The sequence below is a fragment of the Peromyscus californicus genome, unplaced genomic scaffold (assembly GCF_007827085.1).
Source record: "Peromyscus californicus insignis strain IS unplaced genomic scaffold, ASM782708v3 Scaffold_13__1_contigs__length_99412109, whole genome shotgun sequence".
NCBI lineage: Eukaryota > Metazoa > Chordata > Mammalia > Rodentia > Cricetidae > Peromyscus > Peromyscus californicus.
This window is the reverse complement of record NW_026294424.1, coordinates 6,494,487-6,510,347: the sequence shown is the minus strand read 5'-3', so window position 1 is coordinate 6,510,347 and position 15,861 is coordinate 6,494,487. Positions and strand designations below refer to the sequence as shown.

The following is a 15,861-nucleotide window of genomic DNA, read 5'->3' as shown; positions in this document are numbered from 1 at the left end:
TATAAAACTGTCTCAGAAAAATCAATTAAAAATTTAAAAATGTACATTAATGAAAATTTAAAGGAATATTGTTTACTTGAACTGTTAGAATCCTAGAAACAAGTATATACTAATTTCTACAGTTCTCTTCATTTGGATACCATATATTCTTTTTAACTTTATTATAAATTATGTGTATGTGTTTGTAGTGGGTATGTACATGATTGTAAGATGCTAGAGGCATCATATTCCATTGAAGCTAGAGCTGAAGACAGTTTTGACCTGCCGAGCATGGGTGCTGGGAACTAAACTCAGGTCCTGTACAAGAACAGTTTGTCATCTTAGTCATGTCTCCAGCCTATATAGTCTGATCTTTATGTCACTCTGACAATTCTGTTAACTGCTTTCACATTTAATTTTGGCAGTATATTTCATGATATTCTAAACAAAGTATCTTCAAAATATAATTGTGTGTTCTTTTTAATATTGTGTTTTAGAGAGAGGTTTGTCATATTCTAGTTTTTTTTAATTGTTTTTATCATTTATTTATGTATATGTGAGGGTGTTCCCTCTGGAAACCAAAAAAGGACATGGGATCTCTGGAATCTGGAGTTATAGGTAGTTGTGAGCTGCCTGAGTGGGTGCTGGGAACTGAACTCTGGTCTCTGAAAGAGCAAGAAATGCTCTTCACCATTAAGAGCATCTTGGCCATCTCTAGCCCAGTCTTTTTATTTTTGAGAGAGTGTCTCCATATACAGCTTGAACTCGGCCTCTCCAGGGTTTGGATTCTAGGATTATAGGTATATGCCACCACTCTCAGGTTTTTTGTTTTTTTTTTTTTGGCTGTTGTTTAATTTTTTAATTTTCTTTTATCTTACTGTCTTTTTTTGAGGCAGAGTCTCACATATCTTAGGCTGGCCTAAAACTTGGTATGTAATAGAGAATAACCTTGAACTTGTGATTCTCCCTGCCTGCACTTCTCCAGTGCTAGGGATCAGACCCAGAGCTTTGTGCATTCTAGGCAGCTCTACTCAACCAAGCTACACCTCGAGCCCTCTTGGTCCTCTTTATTGAAGGCTACCATGTATTTCCACCAGAAAGAGATAGGGTGTGTGTGTGTATAGGTGTGAACGAAGTGTCCTGGGTATTAAATCAAGGGGTCAAGTGTGCTAGGTAACACTGTACCACTGAGCTATATCACTGCCCTTCCATTGAATTTTGATTCTGTACAATTTCCGTTCATCATTAAGGGCCTTAGAGTTGCTCACAGATTTTGCTGTTTAAATGATACTATGATAATCTATGTACACATCCTTTTTTTCACTTGAATTGGTGCGTTTTTAAAATTTTATTTTATTTTTGAGACAGGGTTTCTCTGTGTAGCCCTGGCTGTCCTGAAACTTGCTCTGCAGACCAGGCTAGCTTTGAACTCCGCCTGCCCCTACCTCCAAGTGCTGGGATTAAAGGCATGCTCCACCAACACCCTGCTGAACTGGTACATAAGCTTATCCTTGGAGGTACTGATCTGTAATGCCAGCACTCAGGATCCTGAGGCAGGAGCATTGCAAATGTTAGGCCAGCCCAAGCTACTTAGTGAGATCCTGTCAGAATAGGGAGAAGGGAAAGGAAAGGCCGGGTTTGTGTGTCCTGTGCCAGGAGACCTTGCACTCAGACAGAGACTACTTCCTAGCAGTGCTGTTGTTCTCCTGAGTCTGTCCTTGGAAAGATCGTGTGTGGTGAATGTGTTGGGGGAAGAAACCAAGGCGCTGTCCAAACTGCTGACAGTGGCTATTTAGGAAGATCAGTGACTTACTTTCTTATGACAAGTACTTATTATTCTTCCCACCCCTCCTGTCCCCATTTCCCATGAGCTAGATCACAGTACCACACCCACGTTTCTGTATTAATCAGAAAAAAAATAAAATATTCTAAATATTTACAATTTTATGTGACATGGGAATTTTCTGTGTGTGTTTTGTTTCTGTTTTTGTTGGGGGAATTTTGTTATATAGACCAGGCTGAGCTGATAAGGAACTACCATCACTTAGCCTAAAATAATTTTTTTAAGACAAGGTCCTGTCATGTATCCCAAGCTGGCTTTGAACTCCATACTAGCTGAGGATAATCTGGAACTTCTGATCCTCCTGTGTCTATTTTGTGAGTGCTGTGATTATAGGTATGTGTCACCATGCCCAACTATGCAATGCTTTGGAGCAAACCAGGGGTTTGAAAACTCAGCTCTATCTGCAGCCCCTGAAGGTTTTAAGGGAAATACTTACACATATATTGACAACATACTCATATTTTCATGTACAGGTGTTTAAGCAGTTTGACAGTTTAAGTCACAAGAAGGTTTTCTGTCTTGTTGAATAAATGAGCACCAAGGTCCTTGGAGAACATGCTGCAAGATTTTGTTTGACCAATCAGAATTCCATTTTTTTTTTATATAATCCCATGTGTATATTCTGTAATATAACACCATTAATTACAGGTCCTTTTAATACATTTATGAGACATAGAAAACTTGTTACTGCTTATAGTATGTAGTTTGTGATGTTCCTTTGCATTTGGGTATGGGACTGATTGTCAGTAGTTATTATAAATAGCATGTAGGAAATTTTACTGGCTAATATGGAACCCTGGAATATGATCTAACCCCATATAAATGATCTAAACACGCTGACAACAGTGTGTTTCACTTTTGGTCAGAATGGGCCCTTTTTGCACCGTTTATAGCTCCTTAGATTGGAGCTAAGGCTAGAAGGTGAGATGTGCCTCTCGAGTCCCTTTCCTCTTGGGCCTGGGTGGGAGGAAGAGCTGAGGCCCTAGTTTGTGACAGAAGGACAAGAAGAAAACATGGGTGCCACATGCACTGTGATGTAAGACATTGTTTGAGAAATGTGGGATAAATCTGCCTATTTTTCTTAATTGCTTTTCTTCTCCACAGGGATTTCAAGGATTTGGATTTGGAGATGGTGGCTTTCAGATGTCTTTTGGAATAGGAGCATTTCCATTTGGGATATTTGCCACAGCATTTAACATAAACGACGGACGGCCTCCTCCAGGTAAGCCCCATTTCTTTAAAAAACATCATGAATGGCCGGGCGGTGGTGGCGCACGCCTTTAATCCCAGCACTCGGGAGGCAGAGGCAGGCGGATCTCTGTGAGTTCGAGGCCAGCCTGGTCTACAGAGCGAGATCCAGGAAAGGTGCAAAACTACACAGAGAAACCCTGTCTCAAAAAAACCAAAAAAAAAGTTTAATTCTACACGTGTGCTCCCCCACAGACACATACACTTTGACCATTTGGGGCCAGGGAGAAGTGAAATGTTAGGGCCTCCTGTTCCCTGACATCTCTGCCCAGCTTCTCTCAGGATACAAAATGGCGCTGATACTTCAAAGCTTCAGAGCTTTGGGAACTGTGTTTATGTCTGTCACCTGCTGCTGTCTTTCTCCCTTCAGCCACCTGTCTATAACAGCTGCATTCAGAGTACAGCAAGGAAGCAGGGTGTGTGCTTGACTCCATTATACTCTGATGCCTAAGCCACCACCCGTGTCATGGAGCCTATAAAAGATGACATGGTCAGTTGAGCCCTGCTTATAGTCTTTGGAGCCTCCTGGGCCCTGAGTACAGTATGAGGAACAGAAGTGACCAGTGTAGCTCTGGTCAGGAACTTGTGCTCTGAATATGATCAAACACTCAGAAATCATCAAAGCTATTCCCCTGCTTCATCTGATTCCTTGAACATAGTAGGCGATAAACCTCTTGGTGGCCTGCCTGCATGAGTTTATCAGAGCAACCAACTTTGAGGGAATGACATGCAACCCACAAAATGCTGGGCACTACTCCATGGCTTATCTGCCTGGAATGTCTCTCTGCTGTTCACACATTGTTTTCTCAGCGGAAGGGGACCCCAAAGGGCAGGATGTGATTTGCCTTAAAGGAAAGACAGATCCCTATTGTGGCAACAGGAACTTCCGACTGGCTCAGTGCTTTCTATCGTGGTCCAGCATTCAGACTGGATCTCCCCCAGTTCATTCCCAGTTTTTCTTTGTCATGTTTGGTATGATTTGCACAGCCTGGACATGGATTCTGTCACCTTCCTTCCTCTACAGTCTGAGCAGAGAACTCTATCGAGTAGAGTTTCTCACTCAGTCTCCTTCTACCTTGCCATATGATTGCTGGGCCCTGGTTCTCTTCTGGAAAAAGCAGACTCACAGATAGGCAGAGAGCCTTTTGGAATAGTGTGCAAAGAGGCAGGAGAGTGCTGCTCATGTGTGAGCCCTTATGGTCTCAGAAGGCCCATGTTCTGCTTCTGCTGCTGCTGTTTTAAATGAGACCCACCAAGTAGTACCGTGCATACAGCAGCATAGAGAAGACAGGCAAGAGGGTCCCTGTTCCTGCAGGGTTTCCTCCTAGTCCCCTGGCTAACTTGCATGTGCAGGACAGCTCTTCTGGAGATCAAGGCCTCATTGTAGTAGTTCACTTGTTTTTGTTTGGGGTCCTATTATTTGAAGTTTGGGGGTCTTTTCATTGCAGGATTCTGTTTTTGTAACAAAACAAAGATTCATCCTCTCCATTTGTGGCCCCAGTGGGCAGCATGCACAGTCTTCTGACAAAGTCTCTTCCTTCTTGTCTCTCTAGCTGTCCCTGGGACACCCCAGTATGTGGATGAGCAGTTCCTGTCACGTCTCTTCCTGTTTGTAGCCCTGGTGATCATGTTCTGGCTCCTGATCGCCTAATACAGGACCCCTGTTTGCATCTACAGCAGCACCTCTGGACTGGTGATGTGCCACACCCACTCCTGGTGTTGGACTTGTTTAATCCCGACCCCTGGAATCAAGGGTCAGAAACACATCAAGGAGTCTTGCTTCTCCATTAGAGCTTTGGAACTCAAAACCAGTTGGCAAGGAATCCCCAGTTTCACCACTGCTGTAAACACCCTTCTATAACCTCAGGTCTTATGTTGAATCACTTCTCCTGTTCCAGCCTTCTCAGCAGGTCCCAGCTCTACACAGGGAAGAGATGGGAAGAAAGAAACAGAGTTTCTTTCACCAGAACTTTATATTACAAAAATGAAGGGATGAACCAAATGGTATTTATGGAAACTTACTTTCACCTGTTTAAATACCCTTGGTAAGTGGCCTCTGCTATTCTGAGAGATTCCCTTCCAGATCCCAGTGCTGCTCTGCCTGCCCTCCTGCCCTCCCCTTCCTCAGCAAAGACAGAAGAATTACTGCCCTGCCCCAAGAAGGTCATAATTATAGCAACAGGAGCTGAAGATGCTGTGGGACCTTACCAGAGACTCTGGTCTTTGATTGGCTCTGGGCCTCATTCAGTGTCTTGGCCCTAGAAAGCAGCTTGAGTGACTGACTGCCTGGTTTCCTGGTAGATTGTCCCTGGTGTCACTTGGCTCAGATTTCCCATCAGCTTTCTCCTCTAGACTACTGCTGAATTTGAACCAACTACTCTGCTTCAGAGCTTTGATGCAGGGACAGCAGGACAAGTATCCCTGCCCCTAGGCTATAGAAGCCTGAGTAATCCTCTCTCAGAACTTGCCCAGAGAAACTGGAGGCTTTCTCAGGTCAGCCAGCTGCATGTAGAACTACCATCCTCAGAAGCCATTGTCCTTTTTAAACGCATTCAGGACTCTCATTCCACCTGCAGTCCCTGATGTTGGTATAGCTTGATGGATTTACCTGAAAACTCCTTGAATGTCTGCTGAACCCAGGGACACATGAGGCTCCTGAGCAAGCAACCCCTGGTGATATGTAAAAGCAAAGGACCACAGTGATACAGTATGGTCTTCCTTATTCTTCCCACATATCGATTTGTTCTTGAAATTCATAAGCTGCTTCCTCTGAACCTGATTGTGGGAGTGTGGTGCCAGGCAGGAGAATAGTTCACCTGCTCAGACGGTTCTTGCTCTGCCTATGAGGCTTCATCTTAGAAATGTCTCTTACTGGAGACCTCAGCAGGGCAGCAAGATGAACTTCTACTGGACCCTTTTGTTCACTTCTTCAGCACTCACTGCCCCAGCAATAACAGAAACCGGGTGGTGACTTTTCTAGATACGGCTCTCCATAATCTGTGGAATCCTAGACTTTGAGGATGATGAGAGAGCCCTCCTCCTCACTCGCGGTCCCCACCTGCCAATGCCAGTGTTAGTATCGAAATGGATACAGTATGAAGTATTGAGTGGGAGGGTGGTTTGGCAAATCCAGCTGGTAAGAATAAGCAACTTTATAATGTGCTGACAGACTTTAAATATTCTGTGTCACTTGGAAATCCCCAGTCCCGGGGCCCCTGGAGTGTCTCTGTTCTAGAGAGAATTGGTAGAATCCCTCAGTGTGGTGTAGCCTTGAGTGGTAGAGGGAAACTTAAGCCAGTGAACACAAAAGAAATGAGTTTCCCAAAGAAAGGAAAGAAGAGTTTTAAGTAGTGGAGTCAATCATTTGGAATCTGGTGAAATGGAATGAGCCCAGGTGTGCACTCAGCAAAGGCATTCCAGGAGCATGCCAGTAACAAAGCTGGGATGGCCATGTGCCCTTTGTGAACATTACAGGGCTACACACCTGCCGGCAGCTGAGGCAGGAGAGCCAACTTGGGAGTCCCTTCTCCTTTGTAGGCTATACTCTTTAGGCTCACCACTCGTCCTGTAGCCAAATCAGCTTTCCCTTCTTTGTTTTGTATGTCCTCAGCCTCCACCTTTCTGCCACCCCCATGGACAAGGACAGTCAGAAAATGGGAACATGTAAGGCAGCATACCTTGACGAGCCACTGATTTTCACTGTTGTGAAAGCGATTTGATTTAGAATTAAATGGTTTTACATTACTGTGAGTGTGGACTCTGTGTTTTGGGGTGTTAGTGGCTGGGGAGTGGGCACACTGGTTTGGCTCCTGGAAAGCACCTGTCTAGTCTAGTAAAGTTAATGTCTTCAAACACCTGTTGATAAGGAATGCTGCGAAGAGTGAACTACAGGTCTAGCTGCCTGTGACAAGTAGCCCCGGGCCGGACAAATGCATGGAATTCCTACGTCTGCAAACACGAAACTGCCATGATGAAGCTTAGCTTGTGTCTTGCCTTGAGTGTGCCATGTAGAGAAATCCCAGGTTACTCGGTGTTAAAATGGCCCCTGTGTGGAGGTATAGATCCGGAGGGCCCACAAGCCAATGCCTCTCCCTGGAGCAGAGAGTATGCCCTCCTTGAGATTGCTCGCTAATGCATGGCATGAAATAGAGGTTGATGAAGTTATGAATTTGTCTCAGCTTCAAGCTCCAGAACACCAAAGCTACAGGTCATACCCTCTTAAAAAAAAAAAAAAAAACCACATTTCTTCCTCTTAGGCTTCTACCTAACAGTGGCCAGGATCTAGCAGGAGAATGTAGAGGTAAGGAAACTTCAGAATAGGCCTGTTGGCACAAGCCTGTAATCCCAACTACTCAGGAGACTGAGGCAGGAGGATTAAAAGTCCAGTGAGGTGAAATGGCTCAGACTAGTAAAGGTATTCACCACCAGGCCTGACAACGTGAGCTTGACCTCTGGGACCTGTAGGGTGGGTGAAAAGAGAGAACCAAGTCCCAAAGTTGTCTTCTGACCTCCACACAGGGACCATGTCATGTGCACGCCACTCACCCACCCTGCCACGTCCTACACAGGAAGTTAAAAACTTCGGGGCTGTAGAGACGGAGCACTGCTGAAGAGTGCTGGCTGCTTTTGCAGATGCCCTGTTTTCAGTTAACAGCACCTACACACTGGCTCACAGACTGTAATTATGTTCCAGGGGGTTCAACACCCTTCTGTGACTGCTAAGAGCATCGCATGCCACATGTTACACATGCTTACATGTAGGCAAAACAGTCATAACACATAAAGTAAAAATCTTTAAAAAATAAAACTTTAATTTTTTTAAAGCAAAAACAAGGCTGGAGATACAGCTCAGTGATAGAGCACCTTTTATCAGTGAAGCCTAGGTTCAAACCCAAGTACCATCAAAAGAAAAAAAACGTAAGGGAACTGCTAGAACTCATAAGCCAGTGATGTCGGAAATTTTGTTTTCAATGGGGAACCAAATATACAAAAACAGTGGCTAGTGAGATGGTTTAGTAGGCATGAGAACCTGAGTGCAGACCTAAGTTAATCCATAAGGGTTACAAAACGACATGATAAAAATGTTTTTAGAATTGAGAAGAGTCAGGCGTAAAATTATAGATAATATGGAAAAGATGCTGTTGTAGGAGTAACATGGTATGCAAGGACAGGGAATATTCATGACAGAGTCCTGGATTGAGGGGAGCAAGAAACAGCTGCCCATTGAAATGTGTTAGTGAGGGCTTGGCTCCAAGGCTTTATCTTGTAAGCAGTGGGGAGCTAGTGAAGGTTTTACGCAAGGAACTGACGAGATCAGAAACATTTTTGGAGCTAAATCTGTCCCTCTTCGGTGATGACTCAGGATTCTAGAAGTCAAAGACAGGCTCGGTTTGAGGCCAGGGCAAGTGGCAATGACAGAATCCAGGTGGGCACAAGCAAGTCCTCTTAGGACAGCAGAATGGGAGGGGCTTTGCTTCTTGATTTTGTAACAGCTTTGAAGCAGGGTTAGAGGAACACAGTAGGCAAGGACAGCTAAGGCAGGCTCCCTGAGATGGTAGCTTCTTGTTCCCAGAAGACTCTGAGGAGAAACTGCAGGAAGGCACAGGGTGGGCCGTGTCTAGACAGGACCAGTAGGGGAGAGAGGAGGACCCAGCGCCTATAAAACACTTAAGCCAGTGTCCATCTTTAGTCCATCTTGAATGTGTAAAGTTGTTACTTTAATCTGCTGCTTCAATTGTTTGCTTACAGCAGGGAGCGAACCCGGCAATCCCTAGACAGCCGATGTCATCATCCCTTTTGTATTTCCTTTACGTTCCCCAACCTGGCCCTGAACTACTAGGTTCAAGCGATCCTCCTGCCTCAGCTTCCCAAGTATCTGTGACCACGGATATGAGTCACCAAGACCAGTTTGAGGTAGTTGTAAGGTCCAAGTCTTCAAGAGTCTAGAGACTTGATTGTGATTCAGCCCCCAGGATCTAGTCTTGGGTACTAACCAAGTATGGTGGTTAGCTAAATAAGCTGGTGAGGTGGGTGCTTTCTAGGAACCTAGTAGATGTGCCTCTTGCCCAGACCCTTCCTGCTCTCCAAACCGTCCTCGTTATTCTCGATGGTGTGGGAATGGTTGTGGGGTCCACACTGGAATGCTGCCTCTTGTTTTATCCTCCTTCAGGTAGCTGTCCCCTTTCTTTACATTTTTCCTCTGCATTACCTGGACTTTCCTGGAGGAACTTGGAGACCGGAGGTACTGAGAAAGTGGACTGAGAGAGAGTCGGGGTGGGAAGGAAAGGCAGTTAACAAAAAATGGGAGGAGTTCAGATGTGGGTGCTGGGTTGTGGAGGAGAGGGACAAAGAACGCCAGGGAGTGTTGGTTGTAAGACTCCCCATTTCTCTGTGCCTGGGAAAATACAGCAGAACCTCTCCATATGCAGGATGAGTAGAGTCCTGTTTCCTCTCTGCTAGTCACGAAGTGGCTTGTCAGAAGAGGCCCGTGGATTCTTTCACTTTGACTTAGTACACTGTAGTGTTTCCTATAAATCCCGTATTTCCTCAGAGGGAAACCCACAGCTCTAGAGGGTTCCCAGGAGGGAAGTCAGCCCTCCTCCCTGAAACTGTGTGCACACTGGGCCATACGGAGGTACCACAGAAGAAACATCTGACTAGCAGCCACTTCTATTACAAAGTCAAGGCAGGAAGACGGAGAACTGTACTCTTTATTTACTCAGTGGTGAAGCTGAGGCAGCTGGTGGCAGAGTCGGAGGCAGGATTGGTTTCCTTGGGCCCCATTCCTACCCTTTTCCCGATCCTCTAGACACCCTTCCCATTTACTGAAATCTGATTGAGGGAAATAGCAATGGCCTAAGACCCAGGATGAGAGATTAGGAAGACATTAAGGAGCAGCTGACATGGCAGAGAGAAACCTAGTCTCCAAACCCAGGAAGAGAAAGTTCTACCTGACTGTGTAGTGTCCTGCCCTGCCCTGCCCTGCCCATTGGTTGGTTGGTTGGTTGATTGACTCACTGACTGTTTTGGTTTTTACAATACAGGGCTTCTCTGTGTAGCCCTGGCTGTCCTGGAACTTGCTGTAGACCAGATTGGCTTTGAATTCACAGATTTGCCTGCCCCTGCCTCCCAAGTGCTGGGATTAAAGGCCTACACCACCACACACCCGGCTTGATTTTTTTTAAACAGAGTCTCCTGCATGCCAGGCTGGCCTCAAATTCACTATATAACTGACGATGCACTTCCTGCCTGATCCTTCTTTGTTTCCCTCCTGAGGGTTGGGATTATAGGTGTACGCTTCGATGTCCTGCTTATGCAGTATGTGTGTGTGTGGTGGAACCCAAGACTCCGTGCATGTTGGGCACCCCTTCTCTACCAGCTGAGCTACATCCCTAGCCTATAGGAGTTTTTAACCTGGCAGCCCCCAGAGAAAGTCAGTTCACAAGTGTGTTTCACTTGATGTGCGTGGCATTATTGGAAGTTTCTACCTCCAATGACCAGCATCTTTAAAAAAAATTAAAGCTGTTATTTTATGTTTATGGGTGTTATGACTGCATATATGTCTGTGTGCCACATATGTGCCTTGTGCCCACAGAGGGAGTCAGATCCTCTGGAACTGCAGTTACAGATAGTTGTGAGCTATCTGTACATGGGTGCTGGGAATCAAACCTAGGTCTGCTGGAAGAGCGGCTGGTGCTCTTGACCACTACGCTATATTTCTGCCCCTTATTATCAACATCTGGAGAAGTTTAATAAAGCAGCTAGGTGCTGTGCTTGTTTTGAACAGCTTGGAGACCTTGTGATGCAGGCCTGCACTCCAGCAGCAGGCTGCTCCTGTTCTTCCAGTGGGGCAGCCTCACTCTGCAGTATGTTAGTTGTTCCACAGTTCTGTGACTGTGGATTCAGTGGACCCAGAACCAAAACTGTTAGGGAAGTGGTTGTGGTGGCACATGTCTATAACTCTAGCACTTTGGAAACAGAGGTAGGAGCATCAAGAATTCAAAGCCATCTTTTACAACACAAGTTTGAGGCCAGCTAGGGCTATATGAGACTCTGTTTCAAAGCAAAACAAAAGAAAAAAAAAGAACACTATTAAGGGAAATAAACCTATGCCATTACTAAACACCTTCACACCCTTTTTTTTGAGACAGAATTTCTCTGTGTAGTGCTGTCCTGGAACTTGCTCTGCAGACCAGGCTGGCCTCAAACTCAGGGATCGAAGGCATGCACCACCACTCCTAGCTAATTTTTTATTTATGTGTGTGAGTGTTTTGCTTGAATGTATGTATGTGAACCACATGTGAGCCTGGTACCTTGGAGGGCATTGGATTCCCTGGAACTGAAATTACAGGTGGTTCTGAGCTGTGCTGTAGATGCTGGGAACTGAACCTAGATCCTCTGCAAGAGCAGCTAGTGCTCTGAACCACTGAGCTATCTCTTCTCTTCAGCCCGGCCCCCAGTCATCTCTTCTCTTCAGGTCCCCTCCCACCTTTTTAAAAAGATTTATTTCCAAAAAAAAAAAAAGGGGGGTTGGGGATTTAGCTCAGTGGTAGAGCACTTGCCTAGTAAGCACAAGGCCCTGGGTTCAATCCTCAGCTCCAAAAAAAAAAAAAAAAAAAAAGATTTATTTATTTATGTATATGAGTGCTCTGTCTGCATGTACACCTTTATGCCAGAAGAGGGCATCAGATCCCACTATAGATGGTTGTGAGCCACCATGGGGTTGCTGGGAATTGTACTCAGGACCTCTGGAAGAGCAGCCAGTGCTCCTAACTGCTGAGCCATCTCTCCAGCCCCTTCTTTTTTTCTTCTAAGGTCTTTGTTTCCTGTGCTAGCCTTCTACTCGGTATGCAGTTGAGGATGAACTTCCTGCTGGCATGACAAGGTGATTGCATCATGGTGCTCAGAATCAAACCCAGGAGTCTGCTAGGCAGGCACTCTACCAGCTGAGCCCCAGGCCCAGTGCCCAGACCTTTCTTCCTTGTTCTTTGTCCCAGAATAAGATAACTGTTATAGCATCTGTATTGTTTTGGGTTTTATAAGCAATCTAAACATGATATAAAGCAAGGATATCCCAGGACTCAAGAAGCTGAGGTTGGTAAGTTCAAGATCAGTCTGGCAAAACAAAACAAAAAATAATAAAAAATAAAGCATATGAGGATTATGCATAGATTATAGACAAAGCTTATACCATTTTCCATGAGACTTGAGTATCCGGGGATTTTATACGGGAGGTAGGAGTCCTGGACTCAACATTCCAGAGCAGACTGTGTTTCCTTGGCCTCCGTTTGGGAACCTCACTTCCATGTTACATTTGACATGTAAAAGTGGTTTCTCTTAGCTGGGAGCTTCTCCACGTGCACATTGCCGATTACAAACTGGGAGCCAAAAGACCTGAGATTCGTACCCACGTTTTGCACCTGATGAACAGAGTCATTTTCAGGTAGTGTGGAAGGGAAACTGGGCTATACTGAGCGCTGAGGGTCTTCTGTGTTGCGACGCCCAGCCTATATACTCAATCAATCCGAACGCCTTTAGAGGACGCCGCTCGCTAGGGGGCGCCAGAGACGCGGCGGAGCTTATGCGGGAGGCGGAGCGGGGCGTCGGGGCGGGAACCTAAGTGGGTGGGGCTTCAGGGCGGGGGCGTCGGCAGGCGGGTCCCGGTGCCAGGTGCGGTTTGGTCCTCCCCGGGCGCCGTAGGCGGTGCATCCTTCTTGCTGCAGAGGCAGAGACAACCTCCTCTCTAAACCGCAAGCGGGCGCGGACCTGAGCTGCTGCTACCGGGTGGTCCTTCCCCTGGTGTCCGCGCCCGGAACCATGGCGGCGCTGGCGGGTAAGAAAGGGCCACGCCGTCCTGCGCACCGCTCGCGGGTTTCTGGCTGGCTGGATCCTCTTGGGTCCCGGATCCTGACCTGGCAGGGTGGGAGGACCGAACACCGCGGCTCCCCCGGGACTTAGGGGTCCTGGGACTCTGGAAGTAGGGGTGGGTTGTCCCGCAGACTGAGGGCTCCTAGTGGCCTGCGCGTGGGGCGGCTTCCCACGAGGTGGGTCTCCGGATCTGCAGTCGGGGCAGGTCTCCAGGTTACGGAAGCCGAGGGACCAGAGATTCTCTGTGGTCAGAGAGTCTGGAATATGGGAAGTACAGGGTCTTCCAGGGCTCAGGACTTGAGATTCCGAGTTATCCTGGGTTCTGGGTTTTCTGTAGACCCAAAGTTCTCGAAGGTATCTTTGGAGCCTGGGATTTTGGGGAGGTCCTGTACATAGAATATGAGTGTGGAGTTTATGGTGTGGACTGTAGATAAGAGATCGGACCATTCTTCCTGGGGCTCAAAGCTCTCCACCTCATGTGGAGAACAGTTTCAAGTCTTCCCAGGGGACTTGTTGAGTCCTTGGGTGGTCTCGGAAACCAGCAGGATGATGCCGGGAACCTCGAGGGGAAGGGTTGTGTGAAAGTAATTTCAGAATTGGCTTAGCTGGGCCTGAAGCGCCTTCACTCATCACCATGCAACTTCCTGCCCCGAGGCACCAGGAGCCTTCTGCCGCCCGTTTCCCAGCCACCTGTGTGAGTGGCTCAGTTTCTAGGTCTACCACGGTCGACTTGCAAAAACTTTCTAGAAAGGTCAAGAATTTTAGGGGTGGGGGAGGGACTGGATAGCTGCCTCCACTTCCTGGCTTTCGGCCCGTGGACAGTCACTTCCTCCATCCTGAATTCAAGGACTGGGCCGCCAGTGGGTCACTTCCTCACTACGGGAGCATGGGATTTTTGTCCTCATTGGTGATAATATGCTCTGGAGAAAGAAAGCACCGGGCGGAAATGCCTCTGTTTCGTCCTTTTAATTATTTTTATTTTTCCTGGCTGGTTGTGGTTGTGCACACCTGTAATCCAAGCACTAGGAAGGTAGAGTCAAGAGAATTGCTTGGTCTGCCTGTGGAATACTAACTAGGTCAACGTGGACTACAGAATAAGACTCTGTCTCTAAATAAATAGTTCATTTTTAAAAATTGAGGCCAGGCATTGGTGGCGCACTCAGGAGGCAGAGGCAGGGGGATCTCTGTGAGTTCAAGGCTAGCCTGGTCTATAGATTGAGTTCCAGAACAGCCAGGGCTACACAGAAAAATCCTGTCTCAAACAAACACAAACAAACAAATTTGAGTTGGGGATTGGGGTGTAGTTCAGTTGGCTTGCCCAGCATGCCTAAAGCACAGGGATTCATCCCCAGCACTGCCTAGACCTGCACAGGGTGCATGCCTGTAGTCTCAGTGCTCCGAAAGATCAGAAGTTCAAGGCTATCCTCTGCTACATAGGGATTTGAGGCCGGCCTGGGCTACACCAGAGATCCAAGGTTTTTGTTTGTTTGTTTGTTTTGTTTTGTTTTAATGAGGCTGGAGAAATATGTGCTGCTCTTGCAGAGGACCAGAGTTTGGTTCCTGACACCCCACTGGTTCTCAGTTCTGTTACTCCATCCCCCAAAGGACCCAACACCTTCTGTCTTATACAGGTACCTGCACTGTCATGGCATATGTTCACACAGACAACATACACATAAATAAAACCTGTTTTTAAATTTTAAAATGTGGGGGCTGGAGAAATGGCTCAGCAGTTAAGAGCACTGGCTGCTCTTCCAGAGGACCCAGGTTCAATTCCCAGCACCCACATGACAACTCACAGCTGTCTGTAATGACTGTTCCAGGCGATCTGATTCCTGCATACAGACATTCTTGCAGGAAAAACACCAATGTATATAAAATAAAAATTAATTAATTAATAAAAAAATTGTAACATGTTCTTTTGGAGTTCTTCAGCTCAACTGATTTTCAGTGTCTTTTTCTTTTTCTTTATTTTTTGAGGCAGGGTTTCTCTATATAACCCTAGCTGTCCTAGAACTCAATCTGTAGACCAGGCTGGCCTTGAACTCAGAGATACACTTGCCTCTGCCTCCCCAGCGCTGGAATTAAAGGCGAAAGCGCCACCACTGCCTGGCTTTGGTGACTTTTCCTAACCACTGTAGAGTCTCAGCTTTGATCTTTGATTCTCAGAAATTTGTGCAAGAGTTTAGTCACTTTTGATTTGTGTGTGTGTGTGTGTGTGTGTGTGTGTGTGTGTGTGTGTTGCTAAGGATCAATCCAGGGCCTTGTGCAAGCTGGATAAGCACTCTATCACTGAGCTGTATCCTCAGCACCTTTTAAACTTACTTTAATTTTAACTAAAGTTTTTAGGTTAAAAAGCATTATTTTATATGCATGCCTGCATGTATACACATGTACCACATGCATGCCTGGTGCTTACAGAGGCCAGACGATCCTCTTTTTTTTTTTTTTATTTATTTATTTTTATTTCATGCACATTGCATATATGTCTGTGTGAGGGTGTCAGATCACTGGAGTTACAGACAGTTGTTAGCTGCCATGTGGGTGCTGGGAATTGAACTTGGGTCCTCTGGAAGAGCAGCAAGTGCTCTTGACCACTGAGCCATCTCTCCAGCCCCCTTTTAAAATCTTTTTTTTTTTTAAGATTATGTTTTATGTGCATTGGGGTTTGGCCTGCAGGTATGTCTGTTGATGCCAGATCCCCTGCAACTAGAGTCACAGACAGTTGTGAGCTGCCATGTGGGTGCTGAGAACTGAACCTGGATCCTTTGGAAGAGTAGCCAGTGCTCTTAACCCCTGAGCCATCACTCCAGCCCCCAGACGATCCTCTTGAACTGGAGTTTTACTAATGGGTGTAAGTACCATGTGGGTGCTGGATTTTGAACTCTGGTCCTCTGCAAGAGCGACCAGTGCTCGTTTTTCTG

The 15,861-nt window shown here is 46.3% G+C and overlaps 2 protein-coding genes across 4 annotated transcripts in view; both read left to right on the top strand.

The window, feature by feature from the left end:
* The window catches only part of Rnf185 (ring finger protein 185), a 40,879-nt gene extending 34,065 nt beyond the window's left edge, over positions 1 to 6,814 (top strand). For all 3 annotated transcript variants that reach the window (XM_052736321.1, XM_052736322.1, XM_052736323.1), the window contains 2 exons: positions 2,927 to 3,044; positions 4,624 to 6,814. In XM_052736321.1, coding sequence (XP_052592281.1) covers positions 2,927 to 3,044; positions 4,624 to 4,721 — 216 coding nt within the window. In that variant the 3' untranslated portion in view covers positions 4,722 to 6,814. The remainder of the gene's footprint in view (positions 1 to 2,926; positions 3,045 to 4,623) is intronic.
* Positions 6,815 to 12,722: 5,908 nt separating this feature from the next.
* Positions 12,723 to 15,861, top strand: part of Limk2 (LIM domain kinase 2) — a 69,847-nt gene continuing 66,708 nt past the window's right edge. The window contains exon 1 of the mRNA XM_052736316.1: positions 12,723 to 12,902. Within this exon, the coding sequence (XP_052592276.1) occupies positions 12,887 to 12,902 (16 nt within the window). The 5' untranslated portion in view covers positions 12,723 to 12,886. The remainder of the gene's footprint in view (positions 12,903 to 15,861) is intronic.